The sequence below is a fragment of the Gorilla gorilla genome, chromosome 9 (genome assembly GCF_029281585.2).
Source record: "Gorilla gorilla gorilla isolate KB3781 chromosome 9, NHGRI_mGorGor1-v2.1_pri, whole genome shotgun sequence".
NCBI classification, from domain to species: Eukaryota; Metazoa; Chordata; class Mammalia; order Primates; family Hominidae; genus Gorilla; species Gorilla gorilla.
Genome location: NC_073233.2, coordinates 119,980,227 through 120,003,865, shown reverse-complemented (window position 1 = coordinate 120,003,865; position 23,639 = coordinate 119,980,227). Strand labels below are relative to the sequence as shown.

General features: G+C 42.0%; 3 protein-coding genes across 8 annotated transcripts; 1 reads left to right on the top strand and 2 right to left on the bottom strand.

Annotated features, from left to right (window-relative positions):
* Positions 1-2,111: 2,111 nt before the first annotated feature.
* SDHD (succinate dehydrogenase complex subunit D) lies at positions 2,112-11,081 on the bottom strand. 2 transcript variants are annotated; one of them, XM_031016056.2, is made up of 4 exons: positions 10,916-11,081; positions 9,902-10,018; positions 8,882-9,026; positions 2,112-3,083 (listed from the first exon to the last, which is right to left on the bottom strand). In XM_031016056.2, the coding sequence occupies exons 1-4, from the start codon at positions 10,965-10,967 to the stop codon at positions 2,918-2,920; spliced, it is 480 nt and encodes a 159-aa protein (XP_030871916.1). In that variant the 5' UTR covers positions 10,968-11,081; the 3' UTR covers positions 2,112-2,917. The 2 variants fall into 2 exon arrangements, with proteins under 2 accessions (XP_030871916.1, XP_030871917.1); XM_031016057.3 differs by lacking the exon at positions 8,882-9,026 and having other exon boundaries at positions 10,916-11,038.
* Positions 11,082-11,106: 25 nt separating this feature from the next.
* Positions 11,107-12,725, top strand: TIMM8B (translocase of inner mitochondrial membrane 8 homolog B). The gene is made up of 2 exons (XM_004052132.5): positions 11,107-11,235; positions 12,408-12,725. The coding sequence occupies exons 1-2, from the start codon at positions 11,107-11,109 to the stop codon at positions 12,573-12,575; spliced, it is 297 nt and encodes a 98-aa protein (XP_004052180.1). The 3' UTR covers positions 12,576-12,725.
* A 271-nt stretch (positions 12,726-12,996) lies between these two features.
* NKAPD1 (NKAP domain containing 1) lies at positions 12,997-23,625 on the bottom strand. 5 transcript variants are annotated; one of them, XM_004052121.5, is made up of 6 exons: positions 23,514-23,625; positions 22,234-22,310; positions 19,556-19,656; positions 17,306-17,455; positions 15,823-15,876; positions 12,997-15,395 (listed from the first exon to the last, which is right to left on the bottom strand). In XM_004052121.5, exons 2-6 carry the CDS (start codon positions 22,300-22,302, stop codon positions 14,888-14,890), a joined length of 882 nt encoding a protein of 293 aa, XP_004052169.1. In that variant the 5' UTR covers positions 22,303-22,310; positions 23,514-23,625; the 3' UTR covers positions 12,997-14,887. The 5 variants fall into 5 exon arrangements, with proteins under 5 accessions (XP_004052169.1, XP_018892216.1, XP_030871915.1 ...); XM_019036671.4 differs by having other exon boundaries at positions 12,997-15,392; XM_031016055.3 differs by having other exon boundaries at positions 22,956-23,591.
* Between the last annotated feature and the right edge of the window lie 14 nt (positions 23,626-23,639).

Here is a 23,639-nt window from a genome sequence, read left to right as displayed (position 1 = left end):
TTCGCCATCACTGCACTTACTACACCGTATTGCAGTCATTCTTCTGTTGCCCCAATTAGACTATGAATTCCCTTCAAAGGCAGGTAAAATTTTATCTTTATCCACAGTACCTGGCACAGTGCTGATTACATGAGGTACTTAGTATCTATCAAATGAATGAATGAATGTTTTTGACTTCTACAATACCTTTTGAGATTGACTCCTACTTCCACTGCTACTCTCAAAGTTCAGGCCCTTTATTCTGTCTCTATCCCCTCACATGTCCTTCTACCTCTAGCTTATTAACCCACCTAATGGTACCCAAATTCTTTCTAAAGCACAGTTCTGATCATGTCCTGCTTACCGTCAGAAACTGCTATTGCTGTTAGTCCTTGGATTTTTTTTTTTTTTTTTTTTTTTTTAAAGAGACAAGATTTCACTCTGTCACCTAAGCTGGAGTGCGGTGGTATGATCATAGCTCATTGTAACCTCAAACTCCTGGGCTCAAACAATTCTCCCACCTCGGCCTCCCAAGTAGCTAGAACTACAGGCACATGCCACTGCTAGTGATGCCCGGCTAATCTTTTTTTTGTTTTATTGTATTTTTGTAGAGACAGGGTCTTGCTATGTTGCCCATGCTGGTTTTAAACTCCTGGCCTCAAGCAATCCTACTGCCTCAGCCTCCCAAAGTGCTGGGACTACAGGCATGAGCCACAGCACCCTTTTGGAATCTTGCCTCATTTTCCAGCAGCTCACAGCAACCTACTGACTTCCCAAAGACAGCTCAGCTCCATCCTAACGACCAAACCAGCAGGGACATGGGGCAGGCAGTGCCCAACCAGCCTCCACTCCAACTTCGTTCACCATCTAATGAAGCTTATTAGCACTAGACAGCCTTGTATATCTAGGATCTGATGGTATTAGAGATAGCTACAGATTCCTATATTATCCAGAGTCACTGCCATCCCCATTTTGACTTTATGGAAGACTCCATTTCATCACTCCAGTCTACAGCAGCAGTATACTGAGAGCTAGGGGAGGGAAGGAATGACACTACAAGGTAGGGAGGGGATCGTCTATAGAGAATTTTAAAACAATAAAATTGACTTTTAGTCCATTTGTTTTTTATCATCATCAAGCATCAGCAATTCTAAACAATGTCAGAATATTGTTTATATATTCTCTCCCACCAGGGTGGACTGGTCCCACCATCACTATCTGTTGGTGTGCCACTGCTATTCAGGCATCACCCTCTTTTGAAACCTTTTACCCACCCCGAAACAGAATTAATCACCTCTTCCTAAACCCTAATGCACACTTGAGTCTCTGCAAGACCACAGGCACATTAAGGAGAGCATGTCTTTAACCCCTAGTACACATTCATAAACACATACTCTTCCTTTGCCTCAGCTTCCCAGTAAGGTCCTTGGTGAGTAAAATGTGCTTAGTCCCAGTTACTCTATATTGATAGAAGACAGCATCATGCCTTACACTCAACTCTTAGACCAGACTAAATACACATAGAATATAATCTGAATTCCAAAGGCTGGTATTCACAGAACACCATAATCTGGACATAGTTCTTATTCCTACTTAAATACTAAATCTTATACTCTGTTTATACCAAATTACTTATACACTTGGTATTTTTCTGCCTATTACAAGTCCTTTTTGTTTTCCAGTACTTTGTGTCTGATTTACCTAACTGCTAAGCCCCAGAAGAAAATTTAAACACTCAATTTTGGCTGGGCGGGGTGGCTCATGCCTGTAATCCCAGCACTCTGGGAGGCCCAGATGGGTGGATCACGAGGTCAGCAGTTCGAGACCATCCTGGCTAACACGGTGAAACCCCATGTCCACTGAAAATACAAAATATTAGCTGGGCGTGGTGGCGGGTGCCTGTAATCCCAGTTACTCGGGGGGCTGAGGCAGGAGAATGACATGAACCTGGGAGGCAGAGCTTGCAGTGCTCCGAAATCACGCCACTGCACTCCAACCTGGGTGACAGAGTGCGACTCCGTCTCAAAAAAAAAAAAAAAACCCAATTTTGTTTTCATGCTGTGGATGCAACGGACACCTAATTCTAATGAATAAAACTACTGATAGCTAATATATAAAAGCATAGAAGACACTTTTATTATACAACATTTTATTTAAAAAAATTATTTTCATAGAATACATTTTCACATTAGAGATTCCCATTGTGCGAAAATAACAATTTATTACTTATAGTTTCATATTTGTGGACAGATTGTTTTAGAACAAGTAGAATACATTTGAGAATTAAATCTCAGTTTACAGTTGGTAGTATTTTGATACATCTATGGGGAAACTTGCCCTTAAATGGAACTTCTGTATATTCAGAAGCACTCCAAGTGTTTCTTCCTAGGATTTAGAAATTTATAATATGAGCTATCAGCATTTCCTAATTTTAAAATTTCCCTAGTATATGTAACCATCAGCAGGTGGTATCTACTGTCTAGAGAGGGAAGTTTTCGAAAATTAAACACTGTCTAATTTTCTGCAAAGTTTTTATGCATGGATTAAGAGTATTTCCCTTTGTCCATTATTCCCAAGGCAAATATGGAAGTTTGATCATATACTAATCGTAATAAAGTTGGATTCTCTTTAAGAGATTGATAAATTAAAAGGCAAAAGCTGATATATCATGTTTAGTTATACTGTGAGTCTTATAAGAAGCTGGGAGGCAACCCCATTAACTCACCAGAATACAGAACTCAGTCTCACAACTGAGATATAATTCCTCTCAAACCCTTTCCTCAAAGATTAAATTCTGAAAATAATCTTGTGATTAAGAGAAGAAGGCTGTCCACCAATGGACTTATCTGTTATTTCTTCCTTATTGTGAGCTTAATGGCATGACAAAGCAGAGGCAAAGAGGCATACATCAATTCTTCAAAGTATGAAGTCAAAAAGGTCAGAGCTTCCACAGCATGGCAACAGCTTTGCAGATGCCCACATCGTGATAGTTGAAATAGCAAAGCCCAGCAAAGGTTAAAGCTGAAAGTGCCAAAAGCCCTGCCTTGGCAGCTTTCTGCAAGGCATCCCCATGAACATAGTCAGTAACAACTTGTCCAAGGCCCCTAAAGAAAAAGAAAAAATCATAACATCAATGAAAAACCACAGTGAAATTAGAAGACTATACAGATAACTTGGCTGCAAAAAAACAATCTGTCAAGTTCAAATGCAATGTCTCCATTTGCCACTCCACCGTCACTGTTTGCTTCTTTAGGGGATTCTGTATAGCCTTTTGCGTGTGTATGTCAGTAAGTCTATTTCTAGTGACTTTTCTTTAGAGACAAAGTCTTACTCTGTTGCCCATGCTGGAGTGCAGTGGCCTGATCATAGCTCACTACAGCCTCGAACTCCTGAGCTCAAGTGATCCTCCTGCCTCAGCCTCCCAAGTAGCTGGGACTACAGGAGCATGCCTCCATGCCCGGCTAATTGTTTTTTATTTCCTTCTATTTATTTACTTATTTATTTTTTGAGACAGAGTCTCGCTCTTTTGCCCAGGCTGGAGTGCAGTGGCACGATCTCGGCTCACTACAACCTCCGCCTCCCAGGTTCAAGTGATTCTCCTGCCCCAGCCTCCCAAGTAGCTGGGACTACAGGCGCCCGCCACCACACCCAGATAATTTTTGTATTTTTAGTAGAGACAGGGTTTCACCATATTGGCCAGGCTGGTCTCGAACTCCTGACCTTGTGATCCGCCCGCCTCAGCCTCCCAAAGTGTTGGGATTACAGGCGTGAGCTACTGCGCCTGGCCTGTTTTTTATTTCTTTAAAGATGCGGTCTCACTATGATGCCCAGGCTGGTCTTGAACTCTTGGCTGCAAGTGATCCTTTCGCCCCAATAACTAAAAATAACTTAAAACTCTACAGTATTTTTAATTAATTCAAAAAGAATTTATTAAGTAGATATCATGTGCCAGAATCTGTCATAAATGTTGGGAGTATAGTAAGTGAGACAGCATCCCTACCCTTATGGAATATACTAGTGAATGAGAAGGAAAAAGTAAATATATGTGTACTGAGAAGAAACACTTTAGAAAGGAAGACATGAATGAGAACATCCAAACCAAAGTGGCATCTCTAATGAATAGTAAGATTTGTGTGGCTGGAGCACATGGGTGAAGCAGAGATCAGAGGAAGGCAGGGGTCGGTTGCATAGGGTCTTGAAGGTCATGATAAGGATCTGAATTTTATATGAAATATAATAGGAAACCACTGATATGTTTTAAGCAGGGAGTGCCTGAGGTTAGGAGTGACCTAATTTTACTATTTTTGTAACAGTTTTATTGCAATGTAAGTCAAATGCCATAAAAAATTCACGCTTTTTAGTATACAATCCAGTGGTTTTTAGTATATTGAGTTGTGCAATCATCATTTAATTCCAGAACATTCTCATTACCCCAAAAAGAAACCCTCTACCTCTTAGCCCACTACCCAACTACAAATTTACTTTCTGTCTCTATGGCTTTGCCTGTTCTAGACATTTCATATAAAAGAACCCATACACCACTGGGCGTGGTGGCTCACACCTGTAATCCCAGCACTTTGGGAGGGTGAGGCGGGCGGATCACCTGATGTTGGGAGTTCAAGACCAGCCTGACCAACAAGGAGAAACCCCGTCTCTACAAAAAATACAAAATTAGCCAGGCGTGGTGGCACATGCCTGTAATGCCAGCTACTCGGGAGGCTGAGGCAGGAGAATCGCTTGAACCCGAGAGGCGGAGGTTGCAGTTAAGCTGAGATCGTGCCGAGCCGAGATCGTGCCGAGCCAAGATCGCACCATTGCACTCCAGCCTGAGTGACAAGAGCAAAACTCTGTCTCAAAAAAAAAAAAAAAAAAAAAAGCCATACAATATATGGCCTTTGTGTCAACTTAGCATAATGTTTTCAATGTTCATCCATGTCATAGCATTTATCAATACATCATTCCTTTGTATGGCTGAATAATATTCTATTGTATGAATACACCATATTTTGTTTAGCTATTCATCCACTGACAGACATTTGGATTGTTTCCACTCTTTGGCTATTATAAATAATGCTGCTATGATCATTCCTGTACAAGTTTTTTGCGTGGACACGTTTTCAGTTCTCTTGGGTATACACCTAAAAGTAGATCGCTGAGTCAGATGGTAACTCTAAGGTTAACTTTTTGTTGTAACTGCCAGAATGTTTTCCAAAGTGATTGAAACGTTTTATATTCCCAGCAGAACCACGAGGGTTCCAATTTCTCCAAGTCCTCAGCAACACTTAAAACTGGCCATCTTTTATTACAGCCATCCTAATGGGGTGTGAGGTGGCATCTCATTGTGGTGTTGATTTGCATTTCTCTAATGACAAATGATGCTGAGCAATTTCTCATGTGCTTATTGGCCATTTGTATATCTACTTTGGAGGAATATAATTTTACGTTTTAAAAAGGTCACTATGGCTGTAGTGTGATGAATGAACAGAGTGGGTGGGGGACAGAGCAACAACTGAAGAGGAAACTAGTTAGAAGGCAACCGAAGTAGCCTAGGTGAGACTGCTGGCTTAACCTAGGCTGGTGACAGGGTGCAAAGTGACAATTCAGACTATTTGTTTTTTTCTAATAATGTCCATTTTCCTTTTTTTTTTTCTTCTTTTACTTTAAGTTCTGGGATACATGTGCTGAACGTGCAGGTTTGTTACACAGGTATACATGTGCCATGGTGGTTTGCTGCACCTATCAACCCGTCATCTAGGGTTTAAGCTCTGCGTGCATTAGGTATTTATCCTAGTGCTCTCCCTCCCCTTCCCCTCAACCGATTCAGAGTTTTGTTTTTTTGAGACAGAGTCTCACTCTGTCACCCAGGCTGGAGTGCAGTGGCACGATCTTGGCTCACTACAACCTCCGCCTCCTGGGTTCCAGCGATTCTTCTGCCTCAGTCTCCCAAGTAGCTGGGACTAAAGGCGTGTGCCACCACGCCCAGCTTAATTTTTGTATTATTAGTAGAGACAAGGTTTCACCATATTGGCCAGGCTGGTCTCAAACTCCTGACCTCATGATCCGCCCACCTCGGCCTCCCAAAGTGCTAGGATTACAGGCGTGAGACCACGCCTGGCCGATTCAGACTATTTTTTAAAGAAAGAACAGAACTGATGGAATAAGTGGGGTAAGAACAAAAAGAAATATCTAGAATGACTCCTAAGAATTTTAGTTTGAGCATAGCTTTAACTGAGAAGGGGGTTTTAAAGGAGAAATCAAGGGAGATTTGGGGGGAAAAAAGAGTGATTTGACCAATGTTAGATCTGGGATAACTATCAGACATCCAAGTGGATGTCAATTAGACAATTAGATAAACAAGTCTGCAGCTCAGAAAAACAGGTCAGATCTGAGCTCACCTAAAAAAGGGTACAGATGGAGAAATTAAGAAGGCCATGACTCAGCCCTGGAGATTTTGTCATCTCGAGGTCAGACAAGAGGAGAAGGATCTGGCAGAGGAGACTTCTATGCATCTGGAAAGCCAAAGAAAAGTGACTTACGGGGAGAATTGTTAATTGAGTTGAAGGCTGCTGAGACTTCAAGCAAGTGGAGGGCAGAGAATAGACAACCGGATTTGGAAAGATGAAGGCCTTCAGTGCCCTTGGTAAGAATAACCTAAGTTATATAGTTGGGATAAGACCCCAATTAATACAGGCTAAAAGAGACTCAGTGTTGAGGAAGTGGAGCACATTACAGACAGCTCCTTCAAGAGGGATGACATGTTAGAGAAATCTTACTTACTGTACTTGTGATCTAATATTTCATATGCAACTGGAATCTTTTATTTGGAAAGGTCTATGTGGTTAAAAAACAACATCAACAACAACAACTCATTCTCCTAACCAGTCCTACAAAACCAGATAATTAAAACCCCTTTAGGCTGGGCACGGTGGTTCACACCTATAATCCCAGCACTTTGGGAGGCCAAGGTGGGAGGATCACTTGAGGTCAGGAGTCCAAGACCAGCCTGGCCAACATGGTGAAACCCCGTCTCGATTTAAAATACAAAACTGAGCCAGGTGTGCTGGCGCATGCCTGTAATCCCAGCTGCTTGGGAGGCTGAGGCATGAGAATTGCTTGAACCCAGGAGGCAGAGGTTGCAGTGAACCAAGATCACGCCACTGCACTCCAGCCTGGGTGAGAGTGAGACTCCGTCCCAAAAAAAAAAAGAAAAAAAAAATCTTTAACACTAGCTAGAAAATGATTCTGACAAGTCACTTAACCTCCCTGGGTCTTAGTTTCCAAATTTGTAAAATAAAAGAGTTGGTTAAGATACTCTCCAAAGTACTTCCAGTTTCAACAATCCGAAAGTGCCTCCCTACTCCCCACAATGACAACATATTGTCCCTGCAAAACTTAAAAAGAACAACTCAAGGAACCCAACCTGTCATTTACCCTCATTTTAGAAGGTTCATCACGTAGAAAGTCATACAAACTATACCAGATAAAATAAACAAAAGCTGGGCCGGACATGGTGGCTCACACCTGTAATCCCAGCACTTTAGGAGGCTGAAGCAGGCGGATCACCTGAGGTCAGGAGTTCCAGACCAGCCTGGCCAAAATGGCGAAACCCCGTCTCTACTAAAAATACAAAAAAATTAGCCGGATGTGGTGGTGCACGCCTGTAATCCCAGCTACTTGGGAGGCTGAGGCAGGGAGAATCGCTTGAACCTGGGAGGCGGAGGTTGTGGTGAGCTGAGATCACACCATTGCACTCCAGCCTGGGCAACAGAGCGAGACTCTGTCTCAAAAAATAAATAAATAAATAAATAAACAAACAAACAGACGCTGGATACTCATTCATTCAGCAAGTATTTACTGAGTGCTATATGTCACGTACCAGAGAGTAGTTCTAGGCTCTAGAGGCACAACAGCAAACAAATACAGTAAAAATAACAAAATAATCCACCCACATACATCTCTTTTTTTTTTTTAAGAGGCAAGAATAAACTATACTATTTAGGGATATACATTTGGGTGATAAAATGCAAGGAAGCAATTACTATATAAAATAATAAACAGATGATGTAGTATATTAGAAGGCAGTAAGTGCTATTGAGAAAAATAAAACAAACAAGAGAGATAAGGAATGGCAGGACAGAAAGTGCAATTTTGAATAAGTGGTTAGGGAAGGCTTTGTTGAGAGAATGGCATTCAAGACCTGAAGGAGATGAAGGAACAAGCCAAGTGTATAGTTAGAAAAAGAGTTTCAGGCAGAAACAGTAAGAGAAGCCCTGAGACCTGGAATGTCCCTGGCATGTTCAAGGAATCTCAAGGAAGGCAGTGTGAATGAGAGAGAGAGCAGCTAAAAATGAGGGAAGAAACAGGGTGGTTCAATCATGTAGAGTCTACAGACAACCCTAAGAATTCTGACTTTGAGTAACATGAAGAGACAAAATAGGGTTTTGAGAAGGGGAATGTCTTATTCTAATTAACATTTTAACAGGATCACTGGGTATGCTGTGTTGGGAGTGAACACAAATGGGGACCAGTTAGGAGACTACTACTAGAGTCAAGGATAATGACCAAGTTTGGAGCTTACCAGGTTTAGACGTGAACAAAGAGAAAACTGGAAATGCCATTAATTCAGATGGGGCAAGAGTGCAGGAGGAACAGATTAGGGGAGATCAGAAATTCAGTTTGACAGGCTACATTCAAAATGCTATTAGATACAGAAATCGAATTGAAAGACATTGAATAGGCAGGCGGATATATAAATCTAGGCATATACATATTTTATATATATTTTAAAGTTTTCAACAAATTTAGGGCATTTCAATCAACTTCTCCCTCATATATAATACATAAGACAAGCTCACAGCAAACAAACTGAGCAGACAACTATATTTGGAATTGCTATACTTGCCAGTGACCATGAAGAGTGAGGGCTGCAGCCAGGGAATAGTCCATCGCAGAGCAAGGATTCAAATAAGCAGCCGGAAGCAGACCCAGGAGCAAAACACTGACAACCCTCTCGCTAGTCCAGTGGAGAGATGCAGCCTTGGAGCCAGCTACAAAAAGGATCAGATTAACACACATCTTTCATGTTCAACATATGCCACACAGTAACCCAAACTGACAGGCAGTGTAAATATAGGATATAACTCTGAGTACAAAGGAAGTAAAATATCAAAATAGTAGTTGAGAGAAGCTATCTCTGTTTTTTGAAGGCTTTATCTCTGTTTTTTGAAGTCTTTTAGCACAAGAGTATCTCAATGCCTACATATTGATTAGAAGACAGATCCAAGAAGATGGATAAAAAACAGAATTGCTGTATTGCTACAGAATTAAGCCAGTCTTGGTTCAGTGAAGTGAACAGACACCTTATGAATGTAAGTTAGTGGGCTGGGCGTGGTGGCTCACGCCTGCAATCCCAGCACTTTGGGAGGCTGAGGTGGGCAGATCACCTGAGGTCAGGAGTTTGAGGAGGTCAGGAGTTTGAGACCAGCCCGGCCAACACGGTGAAACCCGTCTCTACTAAAAGTACAAAACTTAGCTGGGCATGGTGGTGGGCGCCTGTAATCCCAGCTACTCGGGAGGCGGGGGCAGGAGAATTGCTTGAACTCAGAAGGTGGAGGTTGCAGTGAGCCGAGATTGCGCCACTGCACTCCAGCCTGCATAACAGAGCGAGACTCTGCCTCAAAAAAAAAAGAAAACAAAAGAAAAAAATTTGTAAAGACTTAGGCTAGAAGGTCTTCTATGATTATAAATGGCATCATTCAACCATAATGGCACTGTCTGCCCAAAGGTGTAAACTAGGTCTTCATTTGACAAAGTTGGACACAAGAGTCCCCCCTACAGGTAGGAAGTCCTGCTAAAGGCATGACCATTAGTGAAAGTAAAGATGGCTAGAGCCCAGAAAGCAGCAGCGATGGAGAGAACATACAATGGTGGCTCGGTGACAAGTGTATGTGCTGCACTCCACACCATTCTGGGATAGGTCGGTCCTGAAGAAATGCTGAGATATGAGCAGGTCTGACCACTGGAGTTCGAAGCAACAGAGCTGAGGAAAGAGTCATTAGGATGATCATAAGAACCTCTCCTTTAACAGGACTGACAAACTTTCTAAATGACCATAGGTAAGCTACTTAACAATAAATAGGGGATAACATCTTATTTGTAAAATGAAGATAGCATCTATTTCACTGGGGTTACTGTGAAGTTAAGACTAGGGAACATCTGCATGTTCCCTACTTTATTTAATGACACCTCAGGCATTCTTTAACCTAACTTAGTAATCTGGAAATCATGAGAGACTTTTCCCCTAAATTCAATCGCCAAATCCTATTGGCGTATCTCTTTAACAGTTCTTGAGACAATCTTCTTTTCTTTGTGCTACTTTCCTAGTTCAGGACCTCATCTTGCCCGGACTACTATGACAGTGTTTTCCTCATCAGAATGAAAGCTCTTTGAGGGCGGGAACTACGTTTTCTTCACATTTGTATCCTAGCATTACTACAGTACCTGAGGTAACACAAATGCCCAGGTTAAATGATTTTCGAACTGATCCCCCCTCCACTCCCACATCCAAACACACCAACTCCAGAAGAAATGGGCAAGCTCCTAACCGTCTTTCCCGACTCAGGGTGGGAGCGAGTGGGGAGCATTCTAGGGACAGTGAACGGGGAGAAAACAGAACTGCTATGTGGATTAGCCTCATCAGGACTGCGACTTCCAGAGGGAGCTCTCTTTCTGATTATTCCCTCAACTCGTCAGCTCACAGCAAGTGAAATATACCTTCGGGTAAACATCTGGACCCCTAGACTACAGTGGTCATTGCTGTGATTTCGGTATTTTCTTCTCCTCAAGAGATCTCCCACCCGGCAGATGAGTCCTCACTTCCATCCCCTTCCCTGGCTGGAGGCTGCGCTAAGCACCTCAGGGTGGGAAGACCCCTCACCTCGGCCTCCTAGGGCACCGCAAACGGCACTCAGCCTCCAAAGAACCGCCATCTCGTTCCTGAGGGCTCAAGGTCATCCACCAACCCGGAAGCACTTAGGCAACAATTCCCACCCACGACGACGAAAGAAAACAGGGAGGAGGAAATGCTGGGTGAACCGGAACTCGAGAGGCGGTGCACACCCGTCGCGCATGCGCAAACACGGCTGTCGGAAGGTGGCGATCCTGAGGAGAACAATGGCGGAGCTGGGCGAAGCCGATGAAGCGGAGTTGCAGCGCCTGGTGGCCGCCGAGCAGCAGAAGGCGCAGTTTACTGCACAGGTGCGGGGACGGGGAGGGTGAAGGGAAAGGAAGTTTCACCTTCCTTGGTGGTCCTGGGCACGCTCGGAGGTCTGTACACTGGCGGCTCACTGGTGCTCGATCCCGGCTGCATCCCATTCCCCTCACGAAAGACAAGTTATGGCTCTCCTGTCCCTGGTGACCGGTAGTGCTCAGGTGCCGGCTATGTAAGCGTAGCGTGGAGAAAAGAAAAGGTGTAAAGCAGGGAAGATTTGGGCGACGCAAGGGTACGGGAGACTAGTTAGCCGGCGACATGACTGGGCTGGCATTCGAAAGATCTGGGTTCTCATCCTCCCTCTGCTCCTTGCAGGCCACGTGCCCGTAGAAAAGATACTCATCCACTGTGGGTTTTGGTTTCGCCGTCACCCCACTGCCTCACTGGATTGTGAGGATCATATGCGACAATGTATTTGAAAACGACTAGAACATTATCGGAGGAAGGTGGACTCTGAAGTAGTCGCTGTAGACTATGGATGTAGAACAAGGGTTTGGAGCCCTTCGGACATGGTTCTAACGCGGCCTGACTTCTTGCTGGCTACATGACCTTGGACTACATAATCACGCCTCTTAAATGGGAGGTGATGACAGCTATCCTTGAGGACCTTAGAGAGAACTGATTTCTTAGTACCCAGCCTCACAAATAGTAAGCTCTTGGTAAAATGGTTTTTTCCTTTTGGGTGGGAAGAAGAGGGTGCTTGGATGACCAGCAAGAACCCTGGCTAGAAATCTTTGGGCCCTGAACATTCTAATGAAAGTGCACATAATTTCTGTGCCTGTATGTGCATTTTTCTGGGGAGTGGATCCATAACCCCCAAAAGGTTAATGGAAGAATTACCTTGTCTAGGGGATAGGTTTGGAATAAAATGAGTGTAATAGTTTGGGGAAATTAATTGGTTCCCTAGTTTGTTCACAATGGTGCTAGCTACTTTGGGGAATATAAAAGGTTATTAGTCCTACCTGAGAATGTACAATCTGTAGGGACGAGGATCTGGATCAATATTGGTGACAAATTAGGAAATGAAGAGAAGAGCCCAAAGTGACTCCGTGGTTGATTTAAAGAATGGTTTTGTCAGGTGTCAAAAAGTGAGAAGTTAATAAACAAGAGTTAGGCCTATTTGCAGACCCCAATGGTTACTATTTTTCTTTCCTTTTAGGTGCATCACTTCATGGAGTTATGTTGGGATAAATGTGTGGAGAAGCCAGGGAATCGCCTAGACTCTCGCACTGAAAATTGTCTCTCCAGCTGTGTAGACCGCTTCATTGACACCACTCTTGCCATCACCAGTCGGTTTGCCCAGATTGTACAGAAAGGAGGGCAGTAGGCCATCCCCCAGGAGAATGACAGAAGCAAAGGACTTGTTACTAAGCAGACTTAAGGGCCAGTGGGGGAAGGCTGTCAACCCATTGTCAGATCAGCATCAGGCTGTTATCAAGTCTGTTGGTGCTAAAAAGTAAAAGATGAAATGTTCAAAGAGTGAAATTTATTTATTTGGAATTCAGAAATTCCAGGTTGTATGACATCAGTTACTCAATAAGTGTGAATTCTCCAACTCTTCTTTTAATCCCATTTTAGAATTTAATATAGAGATCTCTGATTGGCAGGAACACTAGAAATAAATGTTCCATGGCCAGTAGTGCAAATGGGGGATTGTAGGTTTTGAAAAACCACCCTAAGCCATATTAAGGGGGTTGGAAGAACCATCAAAGCCTAAGGCATAGAAGAAAATTTGGGGTTAAGAAAGATGAAGAACAAAAAACAGCTTTATTGCTTATACATGACCAAGAAAAGGAAAACATGGCAAAAAAAAAAAAGGCAAGATGTGTATTCCTTGCGAAAGAACAAGCCTGCTAACTTGGGAGGAAGGGAAGGTCAGGACCCAAATAGAGCCAATTTCCTGGAGATGGCCTGTTCTACTGGCACATTTTCCTGAGTCTGTGCTTAAAACCTTTCAGGTACTTTCAGGGCACAGAAACAATGCATGCTAAAAAATATATGGCCAAAGCTCCTTCCAACAAAGATTTAACTTGCTCCAGGAACAAAATAATTGCTTTAGGTTAAGAGGTAGTAATTAGAGACTATTCCTCTCCCTTTAGACCCCCACTAATCCCAAAAATTAAAAATACACACCATGGAACACTGACAATTGAGTACCAAAGTATTAAAATTTAAAATAAATATCCCAAAAGGTAGCACCTGCTCATAGTTAAGGGATAGGGCACCTCTGTCCAACCATGTATTTTAAGACCAAGCACTTTATTAGAAATCTGTCCCGTAAAGAGAACAAATTTAGCAGTTAGAACTAAAAATACCAACTCATGGAATGTCATCATAGTTGTATCTACTGCTGGTGTCTTATACTGTCATGCTACTGTGAAGTAATTCCGTATTACACATCAGGAAAGTAAGGCCAGGAAGGCGAACTTACCTGCTCTGGGCCTCCTCATAACCAATGAGTGGCAGAACCAAGACCAAAAGTCTGAGTTTTCAAGCTTTTTACTCAGCCCATTAAGTGACAACCAGGAAAAAATAATATGTCACTTGATCTTTCTTCCCATAGTGAAAAAATGCACTTGTGTTCTGCCAGCCTTCTTTCAGTGATATTTTGGTTTCTTAAGAATTAACATACTAAGGATCACAGTATAGCAAAGGGAAATAATGTGGTCTCTGCTTGGTGCTTTAATCCAAAGGCAGACTGGGAAGAAGTGGATATGTCCCTGAGAAGCCTGTTTCATTTTGGAAATAATTCAACTTAGTTTCAGGGAAAACCTAAATTTCATTAACAGATTTAGAAATGAACAAGACAACATTTAAATGGCAGTTGCTGCCCTGAATCCAGAGTACCATTAGACAACATGATTATTTCCTAATTCTTCCCCATTTGGTACAGGATTATCTATGACAACTGAAGAAATAATTTGAACACAAGTCCATTTAGGCAAATATACAGCAATGGAACTAGAAAACCATTTACTATCCAATTACCATGTTTAGGCCTATACTAAGTATAGCTATAGGCCCCATCCAGCAGGGAAATTTGCAAAAACTCTAGTCCCTTCTAATAAGTTGTCTATGGATGTTATCATGAAGGGAAAAGGTTTGTTCTTAGGCCCATGTCCTGATTCAGTAAACCGGACCACACCTGTGGGGTCAAAATATAGAAGGATCAAAGCACCAAGGCTAAAGACAAGTTAGTTGTGACACCTGCTATATAAACAGCAATACAGTGTTGCCTTGTCATACCATCCTACATGGCGTTAGTTCCAATCCACCTCTTGATCCCAGCCCTTGACTTCCCCAAATTCAATATTCCGATTGGTGTACCCAGGTCACTATTGGATCCAGCTTTCTGGGCCCTTTAATTTGCTGTATATGCACTCTACACTAAACGTAATTAATTGCAAAAAAATAATCTCTTCAAGAAACCTTCATAACAAAATACCAGATTCCCTTTTAACAAGAAAAGGGGATCAAGCTTAACGCCAAAATAGAAGACAAGACGTCTGTCAGAACATACAGATGGCACAAGACAGCTCTGACCTCAGGCCCCGTGCTGAACAAGAGTCACTGGCAAAACCACAAGGAGTAAGAACTGTAAATATCCACAGTCATGTGGAAAACAAAAGTGTTTCCCATTTAGTCATCCTCTGAGCTCTCAGCAGACCTTTCATCTGTAGCTACTTTCCAATTTGTGCGTTTGTTTGTCCTCTCCTGTATTTCATTGTTGGCTACAGAGGTATGGGCTTTTTTCTCTCTCTTTTTCCTTTTGGTTTTCTTAGTGTCTCTTTCCTCACTTTCCTCAGAACTGCTGGATGCTGAATCATCTGAATGTGAAGTGTTACTTTCTGCCTCTAAGAATAAAGCAGGTTTTTTGAGAGACTTTTTCCTGGATTTTTTCTTGCGCTTATGTGGTTGTTTCCTTTTCCTTGTACCAGAAGCCCCAGTTTCTTCTGAGAACTCACTCGAGGAATCTGCTGTTATATCTGTGGCTTCCTTTTTGCTTTTCTTCTGCTTTTTGTGTGACCTTTTTTTCTGCTTTTTTTTGTGGGATTTCTTTGACTTCTTGTGTTTGCGGGATTCATGGGTAGATGACTTTACCTGGGGAGATGTTTTCTTCCCGTTGGTAATATCTTGCTGATCACTACTAATAAGAAAAGTAAAAAATAGAAGCTTTTATGTAAAAAAAAGCGTATTATTTTAATATTTTGCATTCTAGATTAAAAAATTGAGGTTAACATCTGAATTTTAAATAAGCACTTTAATGTATACTTTAACACTTTAATATTCTCATTGAGTTTTTGTTTCCTCATCTTTAAAATGAAGGTAAAAATTCTAAGCTGCCATACTGAGTTACTGTATGGAATACTATATATAAAAACCAAAATGCTTACAGACATGCCAAACATCAACCAGAGAATGGGAAAACAGGGATCACCTCCTAACTAAATCACCTATTGTTTCTCTAGCTACATTTTTGATGGCAAGTATATTCTTTGTAAAAGTTAGGAAATCAATTTATAATACAGATTTTGTACCATCTTAGTTTCTTTCAGTAAGCCTATCTTCCTTACCTGTCTGTTTCAAATTCTTCAGGGTATAACTCTTTATAACCACTGTGACCCCATCTGTAATATGACACATCACATGTATTGTTAAAGCAGTGCATACATTTTTGGAAATTAAAGCAACATTAGAAAGACTTTGGAGTACATGCATACACAAACATAAACACAAAATAGAGAAATGGTAGAACCAAGCCCCCATTATAGCTCAGTAACAGCTACATTTCCTGTACTGTACACTATCACTTCAGACGTACAAGATTATTTTGTCCATTTGTAAGAGAACTTGCCATTGCTTTCCTTAAGAAACACTAACGAACTCTTACACTCTGCTCTTTAGCTATGAAGCACTTTTCCAAAAACACTTCATAATATCATGCTGTCTACATGGGGACAATTTTTTTTTTTTTTTTTGAGATGGAGTCTCACTCTGTTGCCCAGGCTGGAGTGCAGTGGCGTGATCTCAGCTCACTGCAACCTCCGCCTCCTGATTTCAAGTGATTCTCCTGCCTTAGCCTCCCGAGTAGCTGGGACTACAGGCACATGCTACCATGCCTGGCTAATTTTTGTATTTTTAGTAGAGATGGGGTTTCATTATGTTGGCCAGGCTGGTCTCAAACTCCTGACCTCATGATCTGCCCGCTTTGGCCTCCCAAAGTGCTGGGATTACAAGCATGAGCCACCGCGCCCAGCCTTATTATTATTTTTTTCTTTTTTTTTTGAGACAGAGTCTCACTCAGTTGCCAGGCTGGAGTGCACTGGTGCAATCTCGGCTCAACTGCAACCTCCACCTCCTGGGTTCAAGCGATTCTCCTGCCTCAGCCTCCCGAGTAGCTGGGACTACAGGCGCATGCCACCACGCCCGGCTAATTTTTGTATTTTTAGTAGAGCTGGGGTTTCACCATGTTGGCTAGGATGGTCTCAATCTCTTGACCTCGTGATCCGCCCGCCTCGGCCTCCCAAAGTACTGGGATTACAGGCATAAGCCACAGCACCTGGCCTATTTTTTTTAAATAACAACTTTATTGAAGTATAATTCACATATCATGGCATTCAAAGTGTAGTGCCTCCAGCCCAGGGCAATCACTAATCTACCTTCTGTCTCTATGGAATTGCCTACCACATAAATGGAATCATACAGTTATGTATGGACATAGTACATAAATAGAATCATACAATATGCGGTCTTTCGTGACTTGGCTTCTTTCTTCTCACTTAGCATGATGTTTTCAAGGTTTATCCACGTTGTAACATGTATCTGTACTTCATTTCTTTTACTGCCAAATAATATTCCATTGTATGGATATATCACATTTTGTTTACCCATTCATCAGTTGACAGACATTTGGATTACTTGGCCATTATTTTTTGGGGTCATTATTAATAATGCTGGTATGAACTTTTGTACACAAGTTTTTTGTGGGGACAATTAATTTTGATAAGTACACGTTCTCAGGCCAAATATTAATGCTCACAGGAATTAATCACAAACCTGTCTGGCATGTTTGCTTCATAATCATAGAACTTTTTGTTCCAGGATTTAGCCTTAAGAAAATCATCTTCCAGTGTCCCAGGAATTTCATTCTTTGGCCTCCAATAGTCTCTTTGACTTTCTTCATCAAAACCATCACTGCGCATCCGGCTAAAAGAGAAAGCAGAAGAACTTTTAGATGTAAAAGCAATCTGTGAGTTTACTTTATGGAACATCATGCACAAAACTCATGGAACAAGCTGAGGGGGAAGGAAACAACATGATACTGTTTAAAAAAAAAAAAAAAAAAGGTAAAGACATTATCTGCTCCTCTCTATACATTTGTGAAGTCCAGTGGAAGAAATCTGACCAGGCCTAGTGCAGTGGCTCATGCCTGTAATCCCAGCACTTTGATTATCTGTTCCTTTGTACATTTGTAAAGTCCAGTGGAAAAAAAAATCTGACCAGGCCAGGTGCAGTGGCTCATGCCTGTAATCCCAGCACTTTGGGAGGCCGGGGCGAGTGGATCACTTGGGGTCAGGAGTTCAAGACCAGCCTGGGGGACATGGTGAAACCCTGTCTCTGCTAAAAATACAAAAAAAAGTAGTTAGGTGTGGTGGCACACGCCTATAGTCCCAGCTACTTGGGAGGCTGAGGCAGGAAAATTGCCTGAACCCGGGGAGGCAGAGGTTGCAGTGAGCCCAGATCATGCCATTGTACTCCAGCCTGGGCAACAGAGTGAGACTCCATCTCAGGAAAAAAAAAAAAAAGAAAAAAAAGAAAAAAATCTGACCATTAGTACCCATCCTATTGCAAAGCATAGAGAGATGAAATCAACTCTGGACTGTGTCATGTGATAGTTCACTCGCTGATTCTCAACTGGGAGGGCATGCAAAGAGGGAAGCAGAACATAATCATAGCAAGGGATACTTCAAACTACCCTAGAGATTCTGAAATACACTTCCCTCTGTGCAAACCAGCAACTTACTATAGAGAGGTCCCAATAACAATGGGAACAAAGTCTAACCCATGGGAATACTGGAGTAGGAAAAAAGTTGAGAACCACTGATCCAGCTTCTGTTTACCATTTCTAACTAACTAGCCAGTAAGCTGCTAATCAGTTATCAAAAATTTTTAAGGGGCCAGGCCCAGTGGCTCACGCCTGTAATCCCAGCACTTTGGGAGGCCAAGGTGGGTGGATCACTTCGAGCTCAGGAGTTCAAGACCAGCCTGGCCAACATGGTGAAACCCTGTCTCTACTAAAAATACAAAAACTAGCCAGGCGTGGTGGCAGGTGCCTGTAATCCCAGCTGATTGGGAGGCTGAGGCAGAAGAATTGCCTGAATCCAGGAGGCAGAGGTTGCAGTGAGCCAAGACCACACCATTGCATTGCACTCCAGCCTGGGTAACAAAAGCGAAACTCCGTCTCAAAAAAAAAAAAATTGTTTAAGGGCCTCCTATGTACCAGGCACTGGTCTAGCTGGCAGGAATATAGCAGCAAATGAGAAAATCACAAGCCCTGCTCCTAAAGAGTTTAAGTATTTCTTATATATGTAGCTCTTACACTTACAAGCATGTAAGGATCTTCCCAATTATTCAAGCATTCCTAGGCCTCTCCACAAGGAAGATAACTAAGCCTGCATAATCCTTCATATTTACACTCAAGCTATTAAGGTAATGTGAAAAGGCTGTTGATCTGGTGAAGAGGGTGAATAGACAGGGTGAAGAAAAGTCTGAGGCCAGGCAAGTGGCTCATGCTTATAATCCCAACACTGGGAGGTTGAGGTGGGAGGACTGCGTGAGCCCAGGATTCTATACCAGCCCAGGGAACACAGCAAGACACCACCTCTACAAAAAAAAAAATAGCTAGGCATAGTGGCATGCACCTGCAGTTCCAGCTACAAAAAGAAAAGCCTGAAAGAATGAAAGATTAATAGAGAATAGAATGACTGATCAGCTTAGTGACCACAAGATTCCAGTAGAAAATCTTCAGTTAAAAGCTATCAGGTAAGGTTAGAATCCACAGAACCCTACACATTCATAATTGTTCAGGTAGAATTTTTTAACTCTCCATTGTAAATAAGTACAAAGAGCGGGGCCATATGCATCACAGCCATTATCTTTATGCCTGGGTCTAGATTTACGAAAGAAGGAAGGCTTAAGGACTCACAGAACTGAATTTATCCTTAATATACCAAAGTATTTTTAAACAAAAGTTGATGATTCTGAAAAAGATGAGAATTATTTTAGTTCTCAGAGCTGCAACTTCACCTTGAACTGCTGGGTAGCATTTTCCTTTTGGTCCCCCGGTAAGCATCTTCCATCTGTTTTTCCAGTTCTCTTATTTTCCACATATCTGATTCCTCCTGAATCTAGAATTTTTAAAAAGGAAATAAAAATAAGTTACTAAAAATAACTTTACATTACAGAAAAGTAACTAACTGGCCGGGCACAGTGGCTCACACCTGTAATCCCAGCACTTTGGGAGGCCAAAGCAGGCAGATCATGAGGTCAAGAGTTGACACCAGCCTGACCAACATGGTGAAACCCCGTCTCTAATAAAAATACAAAAATTAGCCGGGCGTGGTAGCATGCACCTGTAATCCCAGCTACTCAGGAGGCTGAGGCAGGAGAATCGCTTGAACCCTGGAGGCAGAGGTTGCAGTGAGCCGAGATTGCACCACTGCACTCCAGCCTGGGCGATGGAGTGAGACTCTGTATCAACAAAAAAAGAAAAAAAAAAAAAAAGCAACTAACTGAAAATACAATCTGACTAATTATTGGGCTACAGACTGGGCTATGATCAGGAACCTGGAAAACAAATTGGTTTCTCTAGAAAGTGACTGAACAGTCCAATCCAGTAAATCTCAAATATGTGGAATTCTTCCCCAATAGAATTTTTAAACCCCTGCACAGACAAACATCACCTTATCAATCTTGCAATTATGCTGCGATTAGCAAATGATAATGCCACATCTCCAAAATGCAATATGATTTTAATTATATCATCTCAATTGAACCTTGAGCAATCTCATGAGGAAAATATAGCAGCTACCATTATTACATTTTACTGTAAAGAAACAAAAGCTCAGAGATTTTAACAAAGTCAAAAAACTAGTAAGGACAGGTCTTTAAACTCCCTAAGCTAAATCTCTTCTGGTAACATTATAATTTTTGTCAAAAATAAAATAAAATAAAATAATCAGTATGGCTGCTAGGGAATTTCTTGAAAAGCAGAATGTGATTACCCAAAGAACAAGAACACATTTTATTTCTAAGTCTTCCTGCATAATTTCATTAGATCTGTGCTAGATTTATCTTTTTCTAGCTACCATTTTACATCTAAGCTTACTATATAACTAGGGGCAGGTTAACATAATTGCATAGGCAGCTTGGGTAACAGTTTTACCCTCGCCCATAATTTTAAAAATCAGGTGATATGATAATAATAATATGATCAAACCAAAAGTAGTACAGTTTACTGAAGAAAACTAAACCAGGGGCCTTGGCCCTCTTTTCATTATATGTGCTCTCCTAGGTGACCTCATCTACTCTCATGACCTCTTATCATCAACCTATACATCAATAATCCCGAAACCTTTATGTCCAGCCCCAACTTTTCTCCTCTACTCCAAGTCTGAATTTTCAACTGCTTGGACATCCTATAAGCACCTCACCATCAACATGTTGAAAACCAAACTAATTACCTTTCCTATCATAATTGTCCCATTTTTTGTTCTTTATCTCAATTAACAGAATCGTCATCATCTACCCAGTCACATAGGTGGTTACACAGTTGACCTTGAACAACAGGAATCTCAACTGTGCAGGTCCACTTATCCTCAGATTTTCTTCCACCTCTGCCACCTGTAAGATAGCAAAACAAGTCCCTCTTCTTTCTCCTCAGCCTACTCAATGTGATTTTCTTAATAAAATGTTGTTTTCTCTAGCTACTTTACTATAAGAATACAGTATATAATACATGTAACATAAAAAATATGTGTTAATCCACTGTTTATGGTATCGCTATGGCTTTCAGTCAGTAGTAGGCTATTGGCACTTACATTTTGAGGGAGTAAAAAGTTATACATGGATTTTCGACTATGCAGGCGGTTGATGCCCCTAGCCCCTGCATTGTTCAAGGGTCAACTGAATTAGATTCCATTCTTATCATTATAATCTAATTAGCCACCAACTTCTTTGGATTCTGTCTCCTAAATTCCTCTTCTTCATCCCTGCTGTCACTAATTTCATGCGAACCCTCATCATCTCTCACCTGTAATACTGCAATTGCCTCCTAATTACTCTCCCTTCTGTATCTCCCCATCTGATTCATTCCCTACCCAGCTGACAAACCATCTTTCTAAAATATAACTATGATCATGCCACACCCTGTTTAAAAACATTTGATGGCTTCTTTATTGCCTAGAGGAAGAAGTCTCAGCTCCAAACATCACAATCCAACTCTAATTACCACTGAGGCCTTATCTTCTGCCACTATCCCCTACCTTCCCTGCTTTCTGGATAAATTTCTTGCCATGCCCCAAGTGATTAATGCTCTTTCTCGTTGCCATATTAATGCATGATGCTCTCTATCCAGAATGATCTTTCATACCTGGTAAACGTATACCTATTCAAGAACCAGTTCAAAGATCAGCAGCTCAAATACCACTAATTCTGTAAAATCTTTTCTAATTCCCCAGTGTAGATTTTATTATTTCCTCCTTAGTGCTCCAAAGCACTTTGCAAATATCTCTGTTATACAGTACTTATCAAACTGTATTATAATTATCTATTTTATTCATCATTTTATTTCCTACTTTGTATGGAAGCTTCCAAAAACTAGATGACAAGAATATTCTTTGTATCTCCCAGTTGTGCCAAAATAATGCTTGGCACACTGCTTGCCTTCAGTAAGCGTTGAGGAGTAACTAGGTTGTACCTCCCACCTTATTGTGAGCATCTGTGTGCCGGATGACATTCCTCAGGAGGACCTTCCCCAGTGGAATCCGGGACATTCTTCAATCTGAAATGAATCAACAAATAACGTTTAGTAATAATTTCTGTTATTACTTTATCTTAAGTTTTATAAAGAAGCATGAGGTACAGGAAAGATCACTGAACTAGAAGTCAGAGATTCTAAAGAATAGTTTTCCCTTTACCATTAAAAGAGGGAAATGCCTAAACACACTAATGTGAGATGAAAGGAGATAATGTACATTAAAGTTCTTTGAAAATGCAAAAGACTACATAAAATTAAGTGCTTTCATGAGCACCATTTTATTTAATCCTCATAATAACTATTTTTTATATGAGGCAAGTATCTCCATCCCTATTTTGTAGATGAAGTTCCCTTAAAGCTGTAACGTCCCATGCCACATAGTCCCAGGCAAATGATGTATGTCACTGTCTAGATTAAAAATCAAACCTCCAATCCCAATATAGTTTGCACTGAAGCAAATACGTAGATTTGAGAGTGTCAGGAACCACAGGTGTCAACAGTAACAGAAACTGATGACTCAAAACATCAAATGCAAAGATGTCCTAAATTTCTCCATTTGGGGGCATTTTATTTCCTACTTGGTACGGAAGCTTCCAAAAACTAGATGACAAGAATATTTTCGTGTGTAGCTAGCAGGAGCTTTGTGCAACCACCCCAATGCTCACTCACCCCTTGATCCTGAGGAAATCAGGCATCTTGTTAGTGAGACGAAGAACCACTCCATTACAAGATCTCCTCCGACCCAGGAAGCCAAGGAGTCAGGGCTCAAAGGCAGCTCTGCAGCTTCACCCGAGTCCTTCGTGAAAACGCAGCCTTCCCACTGGTTACTCTGCCCTCACCTGTGGCCCAGGCCACTGCCGCGTTTCCCCCAGCCCAGACCGACAGGCAGATCTCTCTCCCGGACTGAGGCCGGAGGCTGAGCCGGGGCGGAATTCGGACAGCCCGGTTGACCTGGGCATTCCCCGCTCACGCTCCTCTAGGACGAACCCCGGGGGTAAGTTTCACTCCCCAGAAAGGCTGGGAACGCTTTGGATGGCTACGGCCTTCGGTTGGGCCCCAGAAAGTATCTAGGGGGCCTGAAGCGGGGGTTGAGGTTTCCAAGTGGAAGACAGAGGAAATATCCCCATCTTTGTCACCGGGATCCCTGTTCCCCAGCGGCCTCGGAGCTCCCGGTAACCTTCCCTCCAAACGCCCTCCCCACACAAATACACACAAACACACCCATACCGTGCGCCGCAGCCTCGCGTGGCGGGGGGTAGGGGGGGAAGAAGTGGTTTGGGAGAAAAAGGAGGAGACTTCCTTTTCAGGCCGGAAGTCGTGCTCCTGAGAAATCGTCCCACCAACAGGCAGCCC

Coding starts and splice junctions, on each gene's coding strand:
- SDHD (XM_031016056.2), bottom strand. CDS start 10,967: ATGGCGGTTCTTTGGAGGCTGAGTGCCGTTTGCGGTGCCCTAGGAGGC. Junction 10,019..10,915: donor CGGTGCCCTAGGAGGCCGAG/GTGAGGGGTCTT, acceptor CTCTTTCCTCAG/CTCTGTTGCTTCGAACTCCA. Junction 9,027..9,901: donor CTTGTCACCGAGCCACCATT/GTATGTTCTCTC, acceptor TCCTTTTTGTAG/CTGGCTCCAAGGCTGCATCT.
- TIMM8B (XM_004052132.5), top strand. CDS start 11,107: ATGCGCAAACACGGCTGTCGGAAGGTGGCGATCCTGAGGAGAACAATG. Junction 11,236..12,407: donor AGGCGCAGTTTACTGCACAG/GTGCGGGGACGG, acceptor CTTTCCTTTTAG/GTGCATCACTTCATGGAGTT.
- NKAPD1 (XM_004052121.5), bottom strand. CDS start 22,302: ATGTCCCGGATTCCACTGGGGAAGGTCCTCCTGAGGAATGTCATCCGG. Junction 19,657..22,233: donor ACACAGATGCTCACAATAAG/GTGGGAGGTACA, acceptor TAAAAATTCTAG/ATTCAGGAGGAATCAGATAT. Junction 15,877..17,305: donor GAAGCAAACATGCCAGACAG/GTTTGTGATTAA, acceptor GTCATATTACAG/ATGGGGTCACAGTGGTTATA.